We start from the raw sequence: 19,092 nt of genomic DNA, 5'->3' as shown, positions 1-19,092 counted from the left end.
AAAGATGGCGCTAAATTCATCATCGGAAGAGCCCATCCCGTAGGAATGATGGTAACTTGACACCCGTGAGTCATTACAAACATCTGCAGCCCAGGTATTGTCATTTTTTTAATGCTTTACCTGTGATTTTTCAGTGATTGTTTTTCTGACAGGTGATATGCCTTTTTTCCGGCACTTAAAATCGACTAATTTACGAGTGAATGCAAACAGGAGATGAGAAATGCGTCCCCCGCAAGGTAGACTCGTCCATATAATGCGTACAATCCCGGGATTTCCCTTCACATTTGAAGTGCTCCTGTTGTGTCTGAGTTAAGCGGTGTGACATAGCGGCAACACAATAATGCTACCTGCAATTATCTTATTCCACTGTTTGTGTGTTTTTCACATCGTCACAGGTAAGATCGTGCTATTTTACACTTACGTTATTGTATAGGATGCAAAGAGAGCGTGTGCTTTGAACTCAACTTGTCTTTTTCGTGATGATCTTGTATCTATAATATATTTAATGATACTTGTGTGAATGAGCTGCCAGTGCCTATTACTTGCCAAGTGCTGTTGTTGATATTCCACTTTAATTTAAAAAGCCATGCTGCAGGCGATATTAGTGCTAACTGATATAACCTTACTGATAATAGCTACACGCTTCTCGTGTGCACACAATGTCTGTCATTGATTGATTATAGATCAGTACTTACCAGTATACTGGTTTCTTAAACTGCATGTACACGAGCTCTTCCAAAGGCCTAGAATGCAATCTAATACTAATCTTACAGCTTCAAATCTATACTTGTATAGCTAGAGTAAGCTGTCTTAATTATTTCTCATTCTCAGTATAAGTTTATCAGATGATCCTTGAATACCCCCCTCCCCTGTTTAGCATACAGTATTACTGCCATGCACTTCAAATGGTCTCTCATTGTAAACTGGATTTTAGAAATGTACTCACATTTTTGGATACTCGATCCTGTTGAAAGTATTCTCTGCTGATAGCCACTATGTCTGTGTTCTGTGTGCGTAGGTTTATACAGTATAATCTACCTATTTTATTCAAAATCCATAAACGTGTCTGCACCATAAAATTGACTCCTATTAATTTTTTTTCTTGAGAGTAATTACACTGAAGCATCTGAAGACTTTGTCCTTGAGGGCTTTTTTAATAGATTAAATTTTTGCTCTCAACATCAATTTATTGCATAATTTTTAATCATCAAATTTGAAACAAGATGAAAATAGTTTTTAAGACTTATAGGTTGAGAGTGACCACTCAATGTATAAGACTAAAAAACTGTTTTCCTGTTTGTTTATAATATAAGGAAGTTAAAAATAAAATTCGACTTGTTTGAAAATAGTCTATTAACTCCATGTAATGGTGAAAAAGAAAAAGAAATGGACAAATAAAAATTAAAAAGTAACTAATGAATAGAATCAAATTAATCTTGGCAAATACTAGACAAGCCATCTTGAGGATAGATCTACGTAAATTCGTGCTATTTTGAATAAACTTTGATACTATAGTAGATTAATTTAATGCCTAAATACAAAACAATATTTTTTGCTTTTGGAAATTTTCATATATATCATACATGTGTATATATTTTGTAATTTTCCTTACTTTCTTTATTCTAAAAGAAACTTTTTAACAAATCATTTATTGATATAATGAATATGCCTGTTTGTTAAAAAACATTTTAAAACTAAAAATGCTTTCCCCCAAAGATATGAAAATAGGTTAAGGTATTTTATGAAATAAAAATCATTAGATCTTGTAAAGAAAAGACATCACAGTGTTTAAGTACATAGTTATTGATTTGAACAAATTACCCCAACATTTTACAGTGCCTTTGGACTAAGATTGTCTTTTAAATACTTTCAAGTCTATCATCAAATTTTCTCTTTTAAGTCTTAATTGACATAGAAAACACATTAACATACAAGATTAATTGTGTGTGAACTGGGTGGGGAGCATCCTTAGCATTCTTACATCCTAGAATAGAAAAGGTGAGCACTTTAGATTATATATTCACTGCACAGATACAGGTTAGTCATTATTATCACTGTGACCACTTTTTTCTCATTATGTCTCATTATGCCATAACATGATCTGTGTGGTAATTAAAAGATATGTGCACTGCAGAGGTATTATGAACAGACAGTCTAATCGTATCCAGATAATTCAGAATTATTTAAATCGGATTTGGTTGTTCATTAACACACGTCCTAGCAGAAAGTATTCTCTATATGCTTTATAAAAGTAGGCCTTGGTGGCCTATATGTTGAATGTCATTCGGGGGTGCTGACTACACAGGTGGAACCAGACAGCCTAAGGCACATTATAAGCCATGTCTACGGCACAGCAATGACTTTAAACAGTCGTAGAGTTCAGGTTCTGTGTATTCTTCTTGAAGTCTTTTATTTTCAAAACATGTAGTGCATGACGCTAAAAAGGACCGTCACCTACTGTATAGAAACTGGGGTTCATTTGAAGATCACCAGCCCGTCCTGATGTGTAGCTAGGATTGTTACTGGCTAATTTCTAGGTAGAGGTAATTTTATTGTTTTATGAGTGTATTGAGGTGTCAGATTGAGTAAAATTAATATTGGCAGATTTGTATCTTTAATAAAACATTCATGTTTCATTTTTTTTTTCAAATGAACTGCTTTAAAGAAAAAAAGGCAGAAAAACATGTTTGTGAAGAAATGTTTAAGTTTAACTAGTGTATGTACCCCAAGCTATATCTACATACAGACAAAACAGGCCAATTACTTAGCACTTGAGGGAAAGAACACTTTTGAAAAAAAAAAAAAACAGGACCTTCCACACTTCCCTCCTATGTCATGTATTAAATTAATAGTGCATCCCCAAAGGTTTGCTGTCTAATTATAGTCACTTCATTCAGATACAATTTTTACTTTCCAGTGCCTTTTATCAGCTAGTTAATGTTTTTGTGCCTTATTTTAATTCCGAACAACAATAGACGAAAAACCCATTTTAGGGAATTGAATATATACTTCATCATTACAGGTGTTAAAGAAATATTTTAAGGTTGCCCACAGATTACTAAATAAGCACAGAGTTCTTATCATGTAGAATCTACATAGCATTCTTGTCATGACGCTGAATAGATCTGACAATTTTCCGTGTGCTTAACATTTTGCCCTTCTTCGTATTAGCTACATGACAGTATTTCTTTCTTCCATCTTCCATTGGAATGCCTCCCACCTTATCCTGTTATGCTGTAAGTTCTTACACCTGTAAAATCCCACCTGTATGCGATATTGTCTTACTCATACCCTGATCAGGAAATTCTTCAGTCTCTTATTATTGGCATTATTATCATTGGTTTATGTACTTTTGATAAAAGCAAGTGATCTATGAGGTATGGATGAAATGACATTTCAAAGGACCTCTACAGTAAACATGTAAATTCTTTAGTGAGGAATTCTGTGGTATGTGAGACACCGGGGTTGTGGTTATAGCCTATTATTTAAAGGGACGTACAGTGGTGCGATTGCATGGTCTTTTAAGCACTTCTGGACACCATCTAACTGGTTTTGTCGGTATCATATGAAAAGTACACATTTGCAAAAGCCCTTTTTTCTGTCCTTTCCACCTTGGTTATCCAGATTTTTAATGATGCTGGTGCTGATAAACACCGTTATTGCTGACGTAAATGATTTCTGTGTAACTGAATAACGGTCTACCTTTTGTCTGAGATGAACTTCTTTTCAGCGTTCATCAGACACACATAAATTCATTCTCATCTGTTGATTTGTGCAAATGGCTAATTATATATTGATAAGAATGAACATTTAGGTACCAAATATCAAATTTATACGTTAGCACTTGATTTATCTGAGGCTGTATTTAATTGCATTTATTAATGAACAGCCTGTGTAATTGCCCCTGTATTGTTTCTGCATTTTATTGTATTAAGTGCATATCTCCCAATGAATATAATTCAGTTTTTTTTGTCCACGTGCATATTTGGTGTTTCCGTCAGTTTTTAAGGGAAAAGCCAAATAAAAAAGACAATTATATATGATGTTTTTAATTTTGCTTCTTAATCCGAGGTTAAATTTTTTTTCAGTATTTGGATCCAGCAGCCTGACATTTCTTGATCATCAAGTAGTAGACCTACTCAGCAACATAGACTGGATGAACAACACTGACGGTCCTGGCCTGATTCCTGCACAGGGATTTCTCCCTTCTCCTGCTTATCTCTTTCAAGGTGAGAACACGTTTTAATGAAAAAAATACTAATGAGAGATAGAAAGATAAGATCCTAACTTACTTGTCAGATATGAATATTGTGAAATCAAATGGAAGCTGACAATGCACCTGGTATAGTACACCTGCACAACTATGGCATCATTTCACAAGGCACTTGGTGACTGATGGCTTGCTAATTCACTGCTTTGCTTTGGGTTATTTTGCCTTTTTTTTATGTTCCGGCAAATTTAGGAAGAAAAGCTGGGAGATTGATGTTGTCTGTATGAGCTCTTTAATTACCCAGTCCTGATCTTTTTTTTTTTCAGTATGTTCATGTACTAGTGTTAGAGTCTAGCTGTCTAGAGTCTAGCTATTTGCTTGTACTTTTATATTATTTATTTTTGTATAGATACTCTTATTTTGATTTGAAAGTGATGTTTTCCCCACCGTTAAAATTAATCTGTATTTGATAATTTTTATGAAACTCAACATTTTTTATCATCTTCTTTGAAATAACAACTTTTGTGCAGGGAGAAATATTTAATATATGGAAGTTAGGATTTTGCTTTGCTCAAAGATGGCTTGAACAGTGTGAACTGACAGACACCAACACTGAACCATGAAAATTGCCTTTGATCAATGATTCACTGGGGTTCAGCTTGAATCTCAGTCAGTATATATAAATTAATTAATGAGGATGACTGATACTGCATTATAGCCAAAATAATCCAATGTTCTCCTTTTTTTCAAGGGTATTTGATTTATTTTATATAGATTTCTACAACTTCGATATATGAGTAAGTCATTTTGTATCAAGGATGCAGCTCTCTTATGTATATTACAAACTGCCTTTTAAAGATTTTTTTTCATATGTGTGTGGCGACCCGAAGTATATATTTGCAGAGGGTGACACATTTACTCCTCCAGGAGGTTGGTTTTTTTAAAAAAATCTATATGATGTGACCACGATTAGTCATTTCCTTGTAAAAAGTGATAATGGAGATATGGGGTAGAATCAATTTTAATTAGATAACAGTCTATCATGGGGGATATCTTTGTGAGTATATTTATTGATCGGACTTTGTCATCCTTGCACATTTACTGCTGTGGATGCTGCATCATGTTCCTTGGGGATGCTTACGTACTTGCTTCTTATATCCCTGAATATCTAATATTAGGATCTTAATTTCATTTGTAAATGTTAATTTAACATTTTTTTAAGAACAAGAACTAAGGTATTACTCATCTGTGCAAATGATATGTGATGGGGTTATAAAGCACAATTTTATAAGGCTTTTAAATATGACCTTCCCAAGAAGGTAAACAGTAGGTGATTACTGCAGTTGGGTTAAGACTTCATCACCTGGGCCTGTTGTGATTTCATTTTGATATTCAGACAGGAAATTTTTCTGTAACACACAACAGTAACGTGCGCGCACACACACACACACTATAACAAACATGAATATAATAATTATTAATTTGGTATATGCATGGTCATTAAGATTTCTCTGAGGAATTCATTGTACACCTTTAAAAGTCCTTCAGAAATGTGGTGTTGACAAAGACAGTATACATAATTTTTTTTACAGTGCTTTCTTGTTTTCATCTTTAATAGGTCTATGTATTTAAAGTAAAATACCTTTTTATTTTCAGATTCTCATAGAAGTGTTCAACTAGATTCAATCCCATTAGAGAAATCATTAAAACCATTAGTGTTGCAAGGGAATATGGAGATTAGTATACTTGCTGTAGTGAAACAAAAGATAGGAAATGTTGGCAGTATAGTCACATTGTGCTCTGGACAAAAAAGGTAGGTTTTAAACCTTCTAAGGCATATACAGATATGAAAATCAAATTGCCTTATTGTGTATAATACTGAAAAGTTTTGCCATTAAATTGAGTGTAGTCCATTATAAGGGGAGACAAGGTTTATCACATATGACTAGAGATTGGCACTGACTGCTTCACTTGTGAAGTCAATTGCAAAATGAGACTTATATTAGACAAAACCGCAAACAGAAACCCAAAGAAATTATGGATCAAATTTTCTTGAATGTTTTCAATATAAGTGTTCACAGATCTGAGGAAACTATTTTCTCAGTTTTGTAGGTTGTTTACAAATGTCGATTATCTGTTATCGCAGGGCTTTCGAGGAATGGTCATTTCATAAACTGAATGAATTAATCTTAAAAGGTCAAAAATGATAATAATAATAAAAATACACAAAACAGATTGTCTTCTTCTGTTTTCAGAATATTTGAATTACAGTCCAGTGGCAGGAAGGGTGAAATTCGTCTGCGGTATTTACATAATAATAATACAGTCCACATTGAAACATTCCCATATCAGCTTGCAGATAACAAATGGCATAAAGTGGCCATAGCCATCAGTAGCAATGAAGTGACAGTGCGTATTGATTGCATTAATACCTTCCAAAGATTAATCCCAACTATAGACTGGACTTTGAATAAAGATAAGCTCAAAGTATGGATAGGCCAAAGACGCCGTAAGCATGCTGAATTTAAGGTTTGTGAAGTTATCACAGATCCTGCATGGGTATATATTGTATGCATACTTTTCGATGACTACTATGTAGAATACTGCGGCTGTAACAAGACCCAGTATAGAAAATTGTTCCTCCAGATGTGATTAAGAAAATTCACATTTTTTTAATCTGATCTGGATGCGTAATAAATGTTAATTTAACTTAATTATTATTATTATTATGGATACGCTTCTCAACTAACACACTTTTACCACTAAAAGTAATGTAAGCACAGTGTCACATCTAAACCACTTGCTCATACTTGAAACCTAAGATTTTTGTTTTTTATTCCGTTTTGCCTCTGATACTTCAAGCTTCTTTTTTACTATGAATTTCTTTATATTAAAATTTTGCACGATAATGGTAACCATGTTCTTTTATGGATACTTTTAAATTATTCTAGTAACGTTCTTTTCAGGGCATATTGCAAGATGTGAAGATAGTTTCAGGACCTTATGGTTACTTAGTACAGTGTCCTGAGGCAGACACAGGTAATTATTGCAACAAAGGTATATTCTATAAATAATAGTATAAGCATGGACACTTCACAAAAATTATAACAGTACGTAGTAATTTGTATTCCAACAATAATGGTTTGAATTCCAAGATTTGGTGTGCAAAAATTTGAATGTACTGATCATGGTGTTGATTTTAACTGAAAAAAAGTAGGTCTTTCTTCAACTATCAGAAGGTTTATTAAAATTTCAGTTTGATTTGTTTGAAATTTAAAAAATCAGTTGTAAACACTCGTATTCCATTTTAGCCTGCCCGACTTGTGGCCAGTTTGCAAAACTAGAAGAAATGGTACAAAACCTTTATAACCATATAGAGCTCCTCAATGCAAAGGTTTGTTTTGGTAATTAGATGTTTCACTCTTATTTTTCTGTGATTCAATTATTTAATTATCATTCATTTTCATCACATGTTTAAATGGTTTTTACAGAACATTAAAAACATTGAAAAATATATTAAAATATTTAGATATGATTTATGATTTTTGTCACATGTAGGGTTAAAACAATAAACTTTCCCATTATAATTTAACAGTTGATCTCAACAGAGAAGAGACTGTCTGCCCTAGAAGCTTGTGATTGCTCCAAGAGCTGCACATTTGAAGGGAAGAAATATGAAGCTGGTGCAGAATGGGATGTGAATTGTACAACTTGCCAATGTCAGGTAAACTATTGGAGACAATTTTGTTTAGTCTTACTGTTGAAATACTCCTTTATTGGAATCAGGACATGGTTGTTAGATATTCAGAATTTAAAGGCCTTGTACTGGTATTTTTTCTTATGAAAACAATTGGCGGCAAGTGATGAAATTTGTCGCAAATCAAAGTCATGGTCAAGATTCAAATATTCACTCTTATAGCAAAACTAGATGTAAGTTTTCTGTTTTCGTAAGCAGCTGTCTACATACTAAATAGGCTCTGATCATTGCCATGAAAAGTCTGAAACAGCAGATTCACACAGATAGGCTAAGACTTCAGTCAAGCTGGCAAAAATACAGTGCCCCACCCTTCTTTCCATATCATACTTACAAGGCAGAGAAAGAGATCTTCATGCTTGGTAAACACAGGATCTTCAAATTTCTTGGCCTACATCACAAAGTAAATCCAATACTGTTATTGGAAATGACAAAACCAAAAAGTCCATGTGATTTTGAGTATATGCTATTGGTTGTATATGTACAGAAGTGTATGGAATGGACTGATTTAATGTTTTTGAGCATGACCATCTCCAAGATTGCAACTCTCATATATTATCTACAGAGGTTGTCATCTCTGACCTGAGCTAACATTGACCATAGAAAATATAGTTTAGTTTGATATTGTTACATATTTTTTCTAGCATGTTGTACAGTGGTCCATAATGACCTATTATGAATTGAGATGGAAAGTAAAATATAGGTCAGTTTTATGGACCAACCTGTACTTGTCATGCGTCCCATATAACTGACATTAAAGTATTTTTACAGAATGGTAAAGTGGAGTGCAGACCTTTGCCGTGTCCAGCCACCAATTGTAAACATACAGTGCTACAGGGATGTTGTCCAGTCTGCTTAAGTAAGACAATATTTCTTCGGATAATGTTATTCATTAGAAAAAATATGTCAGAGGGGTGCATTTTTAGATTATCTTTTATGTCCCTCGTTAGCCAAATTTTCCTCAGAAATGCTTAAACAAAGGGTAAAATGGATGATTTGATATCCCAAAAGGGATTTGAAGAAGTTCACATAAAGTCAGTAGTCCCTCAGACATCTTCTTCTTCCTCTTCATGTACCATCATCCATGCAGTGTTTGACGAACACTGATATTAATTTTGCCAAAGGTTTCTGTTTCTCACCATTGACCACCTCATCCATATTGTTGGGAAATTTTCTTCTCAAGTCTGAAGTGAAATTATCATTATTTTGTGTGTGTGAAAAATGGTGGATTTTTATTGTAATGAGAAATAAAAACATCTTTTTTATTAAAATATATAACAATGGTTTGTAGTCTATTTGTAAATGATTTTGCATTGTACAATGAAAATCACCTGGGAGAGGCTCTCATTATTATGTGATGTCATACAAGACTAGAAAACATGAGAATCACCATGAACTGGAGTCAACTTCTTAGCAATAAGAGTGAAAAAAACAGTCCAGTTGTGCAAAATATGAAATTCTATAAAACTCGAGAGAAAACAACTAGGGAAATGTCCATGTATAACTTCTGTCAGTTTTTATGTACAGACACAGATGTGTCTGTACATATTGCCATCACCTGCATCTGTCGTCGCCGTCGCCGATGCCAATGCTGGCGCCGTGCACTTTCCTTGTAAACACGATAAGTGGAGGGCAGTTTTACTATTTGGCTTTATATTTACAGAGCTGATGAATATTCATAAAACGCAGGTCAAGTTCGAAAATCAGCATGATCGGGCCATTATTGTAGAAGTTATGCATTATTGTAGAAGTTATACTGTTTTTTCACATTTTCTCAGATTCAATTCTTAGGCATGTTAACAGTTTCATTATTTAATTGATAAGATATTAAAAGTGTTTGTTTGACATTTCCTGCATCTTTACAACATTTTTAGTTGATTTTGTAAAAATGATGGTTAATTTGTTATCGTGTATTGTGTAATAAAGTTTCAAAAATGGAAATAAACTCATATCATTGCAGTTTGTCAGATTCAATCATTCACTATGTTCAGAATCTCAGAATGGAAGAAATTGGACATTTAACACTGCTCTATTGATATTTTTCCCATCTCATCAATTTTTTAGTTGATCATATAAAAATGGCAGTAAACTGTTAATTTTGTATTATGTTAAAAAATGTTAAAAATGGAAAAAAAAACATTTCAGAACAGTGCTGTCTTGTTTACATTTTGGCATTTTCAAGTTGTGACTTTGAAGTTCCATGGGCCTGAAGACCTTTGCTAGTCACATTTTCTGAATATCCATGATACTAATATTTTATTATTAAAAATTGATGGTCATTATGCTGTTAAACATTATGTAATATTGCATCAAAATTTGGAAAAAAAAACTATTTTGGACACTGCTCCCATGATGACCATTTAAGAAAAACCATGTCACTTACTGTTCTCAAACTTACAGGAAAGAAACATGGGACTAAAATATAGCTTCAGTAGGCAATGCAATCTGCCAGTTAAACAGTTTTTATGTGAAATTTTAATTTTTCACATATTGGCATTTTCAAGGTGTGACTTTAAAGTTCCACAGGCTTGAAGACCCATGCTTGTCACATTTTCTGAAAATCCATGATACGTATATTTTATTATTAAAAATTGATTGTCATTATGCTGGTAACCATTATGTAATATTGCATCAGAATAGAAGAAAACACAATTTTGGGTGCTGCTGCCATGATGACCATTATGGGAAAACCATGTTACTTATGATTGCCAAACTTTCAAAAAAAGAAATACAGGACTAAAATGCAGCCTGAGTTGGAAAAGCAGTCTAATTGACTTCTTTTTCTGGAAGTTTTACATTTTCAAAGGGTGAACTTGAACTCCCATGGGCCTGAAGCCTTATGTTTGTTACACATTTTACTTACATTGGTATTACCTGTTGAGCATAATTAGAATTTGATGTTGAATTTGCAGTTTAACATAATGTACTTTTGCATCAGAATTGACAGTAGCCTATTTTGTTATTTCCTGCTTTTTGTCTGTACATTTGACAGCTTTGCTGCCTTGTTATTTGTTGCTACGCAGCAATTGCTAATCTGCCATTATTTCTGACTCCAATCTCCTTTAAAATTGCTTGATTTTAAGCTAGTAAGTCACAAAATTTAATTAGGGCTACTTTAGATTATTCCTTTTGTAGCAATCTTTTTGTGGTAAAAACTATTACATATAAGTTTTAAAAATCTCATTTTTTCAGAGAGATCAGTTGTATGAAATATTAATTTGTACTTTTTTTTTTACAGAAGGTTGTAAGTTCCTAAATGTGTCTTATGACCACAACGAAACTACTTGTCCTGGAAAAAATAAACATTACGTGTGCAAAGTAAGTAAATAATTTTTACAAGTTTTGAACCAAAATGTGCTGCATTGTGATATATTTTTTAATAAATTTAGACCAGATGTTAATTTTGTGCTTATTTAATTATAGGTTTTCATGGTTGTTTTTGGAAATTGTAATTTTGAAATGAAATACTTAGACAAACTTTTTTTCAATTTGAACATCATGATCATACTCATTACAGGAAATTCATTACATAATCTTATCCCTAACTAAGACACGGCAGCCTTACTAGCTGCTCCAGTTCTGCTTAAAGTTTTATCGTTCAAAATTATTAAAACTTGTTTTAAAATCTTTTTGTTTTATCCTTATTGTAGAATGGCATAATGAAGCGGAATCGTCATGGGAAGTGCCCAGAGTTAGATTGTCCTGAGGAAAACCAAGTGTACGTTGCAAAATCTTGCTGCAAGATATGCAAAGGTATAATATGACACAGTTTGCACTACATGTTCCAGTCAATATAACTTTTATTCTGAGCTCAATTTGGGACATCAACCACTGACCAGTAGATTTAGTTTTGTAACAAAAAATTATCTTTTGATTTTTCACTAGTACAGTGGTTTTTAATAAATTTTTCCATAATCTATACACATTCCATCTTAGGACTTGTAAAGTTTGATGTGATGGTAGAGATCTACTAGTCTGTGTTACCAGTGAACTGATAAGTTTAAGGTGCATACTAGCAGCTACATGTATCTATCAGCAAGTTTATAATTATTATAAATATGTGATTTATGTTACTTCAATTGCTTTTTTGTTGTAGATAGCAATTACTGTAAAAAAGGAAACAATTGCCATGGCAACGCCACTTGCATCAACCTAAAGACTCGCTATGATTGCAAGTGCAATGCAGGATTTGTTGGCGATGGACGTCATTGTGAAGGTGAGATCTGACGTACGTTATACAGTATACTTACCATATCCAAAGTGTGTGTATATACTTTACTTTTTACACAATTAAAAAATAGCAATGAACAGTAGTATGGAATAATCAGTTTTTATTTGATTTGTGTCTTATTCACCAAGAAATGACATTTTGATCAAAATTTTGATGTAGACGTTAATGAATGTTTGAAGAAGGGTGGCCAGGATGGAAACCATTGTGACTCAGACTCCACCATTTGTGCCAACGTCCCAGGCTCCTATGTGTGCCAATGTAAAGCTGGATTCACTAGAGTGAATGAATACAACTGCATAGGTAATTTTACTAAGCAAGGTTGCTATTACTGTTGTGTAGCATTAAGATGATCATGTTACAAATGTGATTACTAACTTGATTGGTGAGTAGAAAAAGAATTTAACAATAGATTTTTTGCCAGTAGATATTTTTTGTAAGTTCTTATACTCACTACTTACAAAACAATTTTATATTAAAAGATCTACATTATTTTACATTATTTTTTAAAAGATATAAATGAGTGTGACAGTGGACTTCATGGCTGCCATGACAATGCCATCTGCAAGAATTCCATTGGCTCTCACACATGTAAATGTTTGCCAGGATACAGCGGGGATGGATATCATTGTACTCGTAAGTATTCAGGGAAAGGAACCAAAGCTATGAATACAAAAATATACGAGTAGATTCAAGGGTTAAATAGCATTCAGTTATCGTAATGAACTTTTGAATTTGGGATTCATTTGCATAAAATATTTATTATATTGTTCAAGCATGTCCTAATTAATATAAAATTTATCTATTAATTGTCAGTCGATATTCAAGTAAAAAAAATCTTTTTTCCATTGAAAAATATTAAATGAATAATAATGTAATATTTATGCAGCAATCTGCAGCATTCCTTGTGGAAACAATGGTACTTGTGTCAAGCCCGACCAGTGTCAGTGTAGGCCAGGTTACGGGGGACATGACTGTCGACAAGGTAAGAGATGTTACCTAGTTGAACCAAGTTACTGTGTTTATTCTCTGTATTTTATATATTCCTGTGACTATTTTATAAGGTATGACGCAACTGAGGATACTTTTTTATTGCTGTGACTTTTTGAAATAAGATATGAGCAGTTCAGAAAAAAATGTTTTTAGCTATTTGGAGACCTTTAAGATTTTATTTTATGATCCATGTTTGACCTGCAGATTTGGATGAGTGTGTCCTGGGCATTGCCAACTGTCCAAGCTCTTCTGAGTGTGTCAATCTCCCTGGCAGGTACTACTGTAAATGTAAGGAGGGCTACAAGACCATACATGGACACAGCAAAGACGGAGATTTCTGTCAAGGTGAACAAATGTTTTAGTATGATAGACTGATAAATAAAAAGTTACAGTCATTTAATATGTTAAAAGTGATGAGTTTTTTATAGGTATTGAATGCACTACACTAATACATGAATGAAGAAGTTACATATGTCATTGAGAAGTAATATGAAGGATGGCAATTAAGTTTTGATATAAATTTTACAAAGTTTTACCTTGGCTTACATTTTATTGTTGTTTTCTTTTATAGATTTGAATGAGTGTGAAGGGGAAGGGGGTGGTCACACGTGTCACCCCAATGCACTGTGCATCAATACACTGGGTGGTTACTACTGCAACTGCAGTGAAAACAGTGTGTCCAAGTGTAACAACAGTAAGTCTATACTGAAAAGTAGTATTACATTTGCAATACTGGTACAGATCAGTTTCAGGATATAAACTGATTATTTCTTATTAATTAACTGATTTCTGCAGTTCCAGATATCTGTTAGTTAGAATATTACCAGCAGTAATTTTGACATTGGAGTATATATGGAATTATATTCTCCAACACCAAAAGTGTAGATTTGTACTTGGTTTTAAATTCTTATCGTATGGAATGGTATGTATTTATAGAAAAAAAAAGTAAATTGAGTATGTGGCATTTGTCAACTTTGCATTTTGTTTAGTGTACAAAATGCCCATTTAAAATAGTGTGTATGTGATCATGTGTCAATTTATGACAATTGCATGAAATTATCCATTTAGATTTATGCGTAGAGAAAAGTTCTTTTATTGTATATCTTGAATGTCTTATAACAGTATATATTTAATGAAATTATAGGCTGTTTGTACAAAGATGTGGAGTATGCCAGTGGAACGATGTGGAAGGCAGATGATGAGAGATGTTCTATGTGCTCCTGCAAGGTATAGAAAAAAATGACAGCAGAAATTGGTTAAATTCTATCATGGGTGAAAGTTTTCAGGATTATCTCCGACTTCAGGATTTTCAGTCTTCATTTTGATTGCTTTTTTCATATGGTATAAATGTGATGATAAATTGCAAGCAACATTTTCAGGATTTTCAGTTTTGACAACTTAGTTCAAATCAAAATTAGATTCAGTGAAATCTTCAGATAGTGGGAAAATAATAAAATACATTTTCCAAGTTGCCCATTAAATTGATCAGAATAGTAACTAAAGGTCCTATTAGTTTGATGCTGATTGGTAAATAAATTTGACTCAGCAAAAAGTGTATGATGTTCAAGCTTTCATTAAAAATGTGTTTGTTGAGATTTTAGTAAAGTCCCTTTCCCTGTATCTTTTCCAGGAGGGTGTTGTGAGGTGTAACATTGTAGACTGTGACTGTAATAGCAATTATGTTGATCGTGACTGTTGTCCACAGTGTGATGTCAACTACCAGTGTATTGACCTGGACATGGGGCGTAACTACACTAATGGCCAAAGATGGTTTGAGGGCTGTGAAGAATGCGAGTGCTTGGTGAGTACTGCTTCCAATGTCATAAGAAGAATCTGAGAACAACTTCATTCTTGAGTAATATTGTTTGAATGTAAAATTGTAAGTTTAGTACAATTGTAGTTCAAAGCTGTTAATTTATAGATTTATTATTCCCATAGACATCATCGGTCTTCGTAGCTCCATACAGTTCTGGGCTCTATCCAATTCTGCTGGCACTTTTGCTGAGTGCAGCCATCTCAACTGAATGACATATGCCTCTTGTTTCCTGCAAACTCATATAACAACAGCTTTTCTGTATTCTACTTAACACCAGGAGGCATGTGAATCTCTTAATCTGACTGCACTCAGTGAGAGTCCATGCAGATCTACATACACCAATGGCATCTATGGGAAAGGGGCTTAATGTTGTTACTTTTAAGTAACGTTTTAGTTAAAACTTTTTAAATTGCTTTCCTTGAGCAGTGGAGATATTGAAGATTGTCCTGCCATTCTGTGTTAATTTTAGATAATCATGTAACATCATAAAAAAAGCCTTTTATTAATTTTTTCCCTAGCATGGAGAAATTGATTGTTGGCCTGTCAAATGTCCTCCTCTACCTTGCCAACAAGCACAACAGAGCAAAGAGGACTGCTGTCCAAATTGCCTAGATGATAAAAACAGTGGTAACAGAGTAATTCAAGATCCTTGTGCTGATGTTGGAGAAGTCCCTCTATGGAACAGTGTTTGCACGTATAATGGTTTGACTTATCAACACGGTGACATATTTTGGTTGGCAGACGACCCATGTGTCAGTTGTGAATGCAAGGTAATAATAATTTTTTTTTAAATTAAGAGCATTTTTAGGTTTTGTATAATAAAGAAAGATACTCCCCTAGGTACAGGTGAAATGTATGTATGTATGTGTGTAATAATAAAAATGATAAGTGTGTTAAATTTCTGTAAATATTAGTCTTCGTATTAATCTCTTTGTACGTGCACCTCTTCATTTTAGCAGGTAAAGTGCCATAAAACAGATTTTCCTGGGCTAAACAACAATTTTCCCATACTTCCCAATGGTTAATGAGTCTCTTCTGACATTCAAAGTTAGTTTAATGGTCTTTTAAAAAATGTGTTTTTTGTAGTAACCTATATAGATATTATTATGGAGGGTATACCCATCTATGAAGGTTGACATGGTACAATATGGTAGTAAAATGTAATTTACTATGTTTCTTTGTGTTGTTTACAGAGTATTTATTGTGAACTTTGAATCTCATATGATGAGTGTTATCCCTTTGATAATTTTTTTTTAATTTCAGGCTGGTCAGACATGCTGTTCATTTAATGGTTCTTGCAACAGGGGCAGTACAACAGAACCTGAGAATAAATCAAACATGAAAGGTGACATATCAGAAAAATTACTTACAGACAAAGACTTAGTTGTTCAAGTGGGTAAAGAAAAAAGAATAAAAAACTCAACCATATCCCAGGAAGAAGGTACTGACAGAAGAATAAAAGGTTTTTTCAATTTGACTAGTATAATGAAAAACGAAACTGCTACAGGGATTGATGAAGGATAGAGGAAATCCAGCAGATGGATTCTCTTCTGAATTTTGACAATGATTATTTTTAACAAAAGAATTATTTATTTTTCTGTGCTGAACACTAATTTATTTTAAGAAGCATGAGAGATGTTTTGATGGATGAGACATATTTTGTGTGTGTTTTAGAATATTCACTTGTGTCATATTTACTGCAGATGCAGGTATGAGTTAATAGTGTTTGAATGCAAACAAGTATACTATATTGGCATTGTTTCTTTCAGTTGGCACTTAAATGTATTGAATTAAGTATATTTGGATTACCCATTAACATGATAATTATAAATGTCATTTACACCAGTGCAAAAAAGGAATGTTGCATGCAAATGCTGACTGTTAGAATTCAAGAGAGGAATTCAAGAAAAAGAAAAGCATTTAGCCTTAGGTAACTATTGCAAGACATGATTATGGTTAAAAATAATAAAAAAAGTGTAATTTATTAGACTTATTCTGAAAAGTATTCTTGAGCTGACGAAGTATTGAAGATCTTTTTAAATTTGTTCATAGATTATCAGGTAAGGCATTAGATGTGTATATTCTGTATATGTGCCATTTGCATTGCATAAAAAATGTTGTGAAGTTGATCATTTAGACATGTCAGCCACTGTCATTTTAGGTCATTAATTGTAGCAATGATCTCTCACTTGTAATATACTTTTCTCTTTAATAGAAAAGACCAGAGGTCATAAATATTTATGAGTAAATATTTTGAATTTCAAACATTCCTTCAGCAGTACAGGTACTGTTTACTTTTTTGTTTGTTTGTTTGTTTGTTTGTTTGTTTGTTTGTTTGCATTTGATGCTAACATCACTGGGAATTTTTTGTAATTTTTTTTTTTTTTTTTTTTTTTTTTGGGGGGGGGGTTATGTTCTTTGTGTTGATTGTTAAGATGTCAATTTGTTTTTATTTTATTTGATACAATTTGTATCTTTTCATTGATGCTTTTTGTATGGTGATACATGATAGGTAGGAAAAATAGTTGCAAAATAGCATATCATAGCAAAATGTTAGTGCTTTATGTTAAATGTATATTAAAAATGAGCAGTCAGTCTTACAAATTCCCACATGATGATTATTGTAATTATGATAGCATTGAAAATACGCACATACCCAAATTGTACAGACTTTATAAGTGAATACTTGTAACCAATTTGTGTGTCATATTATATAAATTCTCAAGTTGCCATTATTATGATAGATTTATTGGATCCAGTATCATTTGGCAGGTTTTTATAAATTAGCAACATTAGCAATGCAGTTTAGATGTGCAGTGCTGTAAGAGCCACCTGGGAATATTTTTTATACAATTTCATCTTTAGCGTCATTATGTACAGTCACATGTATGACTACATATAACATTCACCTGTGTCTGTCAGTGTCTTCTAGAAGTGGTGTCTGATGCAGATTTAACTGAATATCAGCTTTCTTAAAATAATTTATACGAAAGTGGCCCCAATTTTTTAAGGATTTTTCATGTATATCTCTCGTTATTGCACCAGTACTACCAGATCATGTTTATGGTTTAGTTTATATTTTAAAACCTGGTAGTTCCGAGTGTTCACAAAACAGGCCAATCTAAAAATCAGCATGTTTGGAAAAATATTTACAAAAGTTATGATTATCATATTTTTTTGTAATTTTTTTGTCGAATTTACTGAAAAACGCTTTTTATTTAACTTTAAATGAATTACAGCCTTTTATATATTGAAGGTGCAAGTCATATCAACATAATCAGATAACTTTAACAATAGCAACCATGTATCTGTATCATTGCATTACTTAAAACTTGCTTGATTTATCCTTAGGAATGCAGTACAGGTCAAGTTCAAATGGGCCTAATCAGACAAATTTATCAAATGTTTTATCTTGACATTATTATTTGGTTAATCCATATATTTATTGTGATTTTAAACATGTTTTGTTATAGCATATCTAAATGTAAAACTGATTTTAATTTTTCAACTTTGCAGGTGCCACCTGCAAGATTAAAATTTGTTGCCAAATATGGACCTGACGAATGTTTCTTTAATTGACCCTTTGCATATTTTCCCGGTATTGCAATGTTGCTGTTGGCATAAAAAAAGGCACATTTTTTACTGAACTTTAAATAAAAAATGAAACTGCCCCACCCCTACCCACCTCTTAAAAAGGAAAAACTCTTTTATTTGCACAATATTAGTGCACAATCGACATTATGTAGATAACTTTTTGAGTTTTTTTTTAACTTTAAAGTTAAAAGCATTGTTAACAGTGCCATTTTTTCATTTTAAAATTAATGATTATTTATTTATTTTTTGTGCAAGCATGCATGCCTACATTTCAAAATACACTTGAGACTGAAAGAAGAAAAATGAATGCTTAAATATTTTGGTCCATCAGACTTACAAAAGAAATTATTAATTGAGAATGGTTTTGTACAGGTTGTATATAGATCGAAGCTTTCTTTATCTAAACTTGGCATAATGTTCCAGTCTTCGGAAACTATTTACATTGAATTTTACAATTCCTTTACTGTCCACAATATGTTCAAAAACAACACTGATGA

The 19,092-nt window shown here is 32.8% G+C and overlaps 1 protein-coding gene across 1 annotated transcript; it reads left to right on the top strand.

The window, feature by feature from the left end:
* Positions 1–105: 105 nt before the first annotated feature.
* On the top strand, positions 106–18,556 carry LOC106177259 (protein kinase C-binding protein NELL2). The gene is made up of 20 exons (XM_087001849.1): positions 106–395; positions 4,089–4,229; positions 5,867–6,023; positions 6,466–6,739; positions 7,177–7,249; positions 7,522–7,604; positions 7,806–7,934; positions 8,736–8,823; positions 11,203–11,282; positions 11,615–11,717; positions 12,061–12,180; positions 12,355–12,495; positions 12,706–12,828; positions 13,082–13,177; positions 13,390–13,530; positions 13,757–13,879; positions 14,330–14,412; positions 14,816–14,986; positions 15,520–15,771; positions 16,265–18,556. The coding sequence occupies exons 1-20, from the start codon at positions 341–343 to the stop codon at positions 16,523–16,525; spliced, it is 2,694 nt and encodes an 897-aa protein (XP_086857975.1). The 5' UTR covers positions 106–340; the 3' UTR covers positions 16,526–18,556.
* Positions 18,557–19,092: the final 536 nt, after the last annotated feature.

This window comes from Lingula anatina, chromosome 1, assembly GCF_051362555.1.
Source record: "Lingula anatina isolate TDL-2025a chromosome 1, LinAna3.0, whole genome shotgun sequence".
In the NCBI taxonomy this organism is placed as follows: domain Eukaryota; kingdom Metazoa; phylum Brachiopoda; class Lingulata; order Lingulida; family Lingulidae; genus Lingula; species Lingula anatina.
Note: the sequence above shows the minus strand (reverse complement) of the source record. Positions and strands in the feature narration are given on the sequence as shown.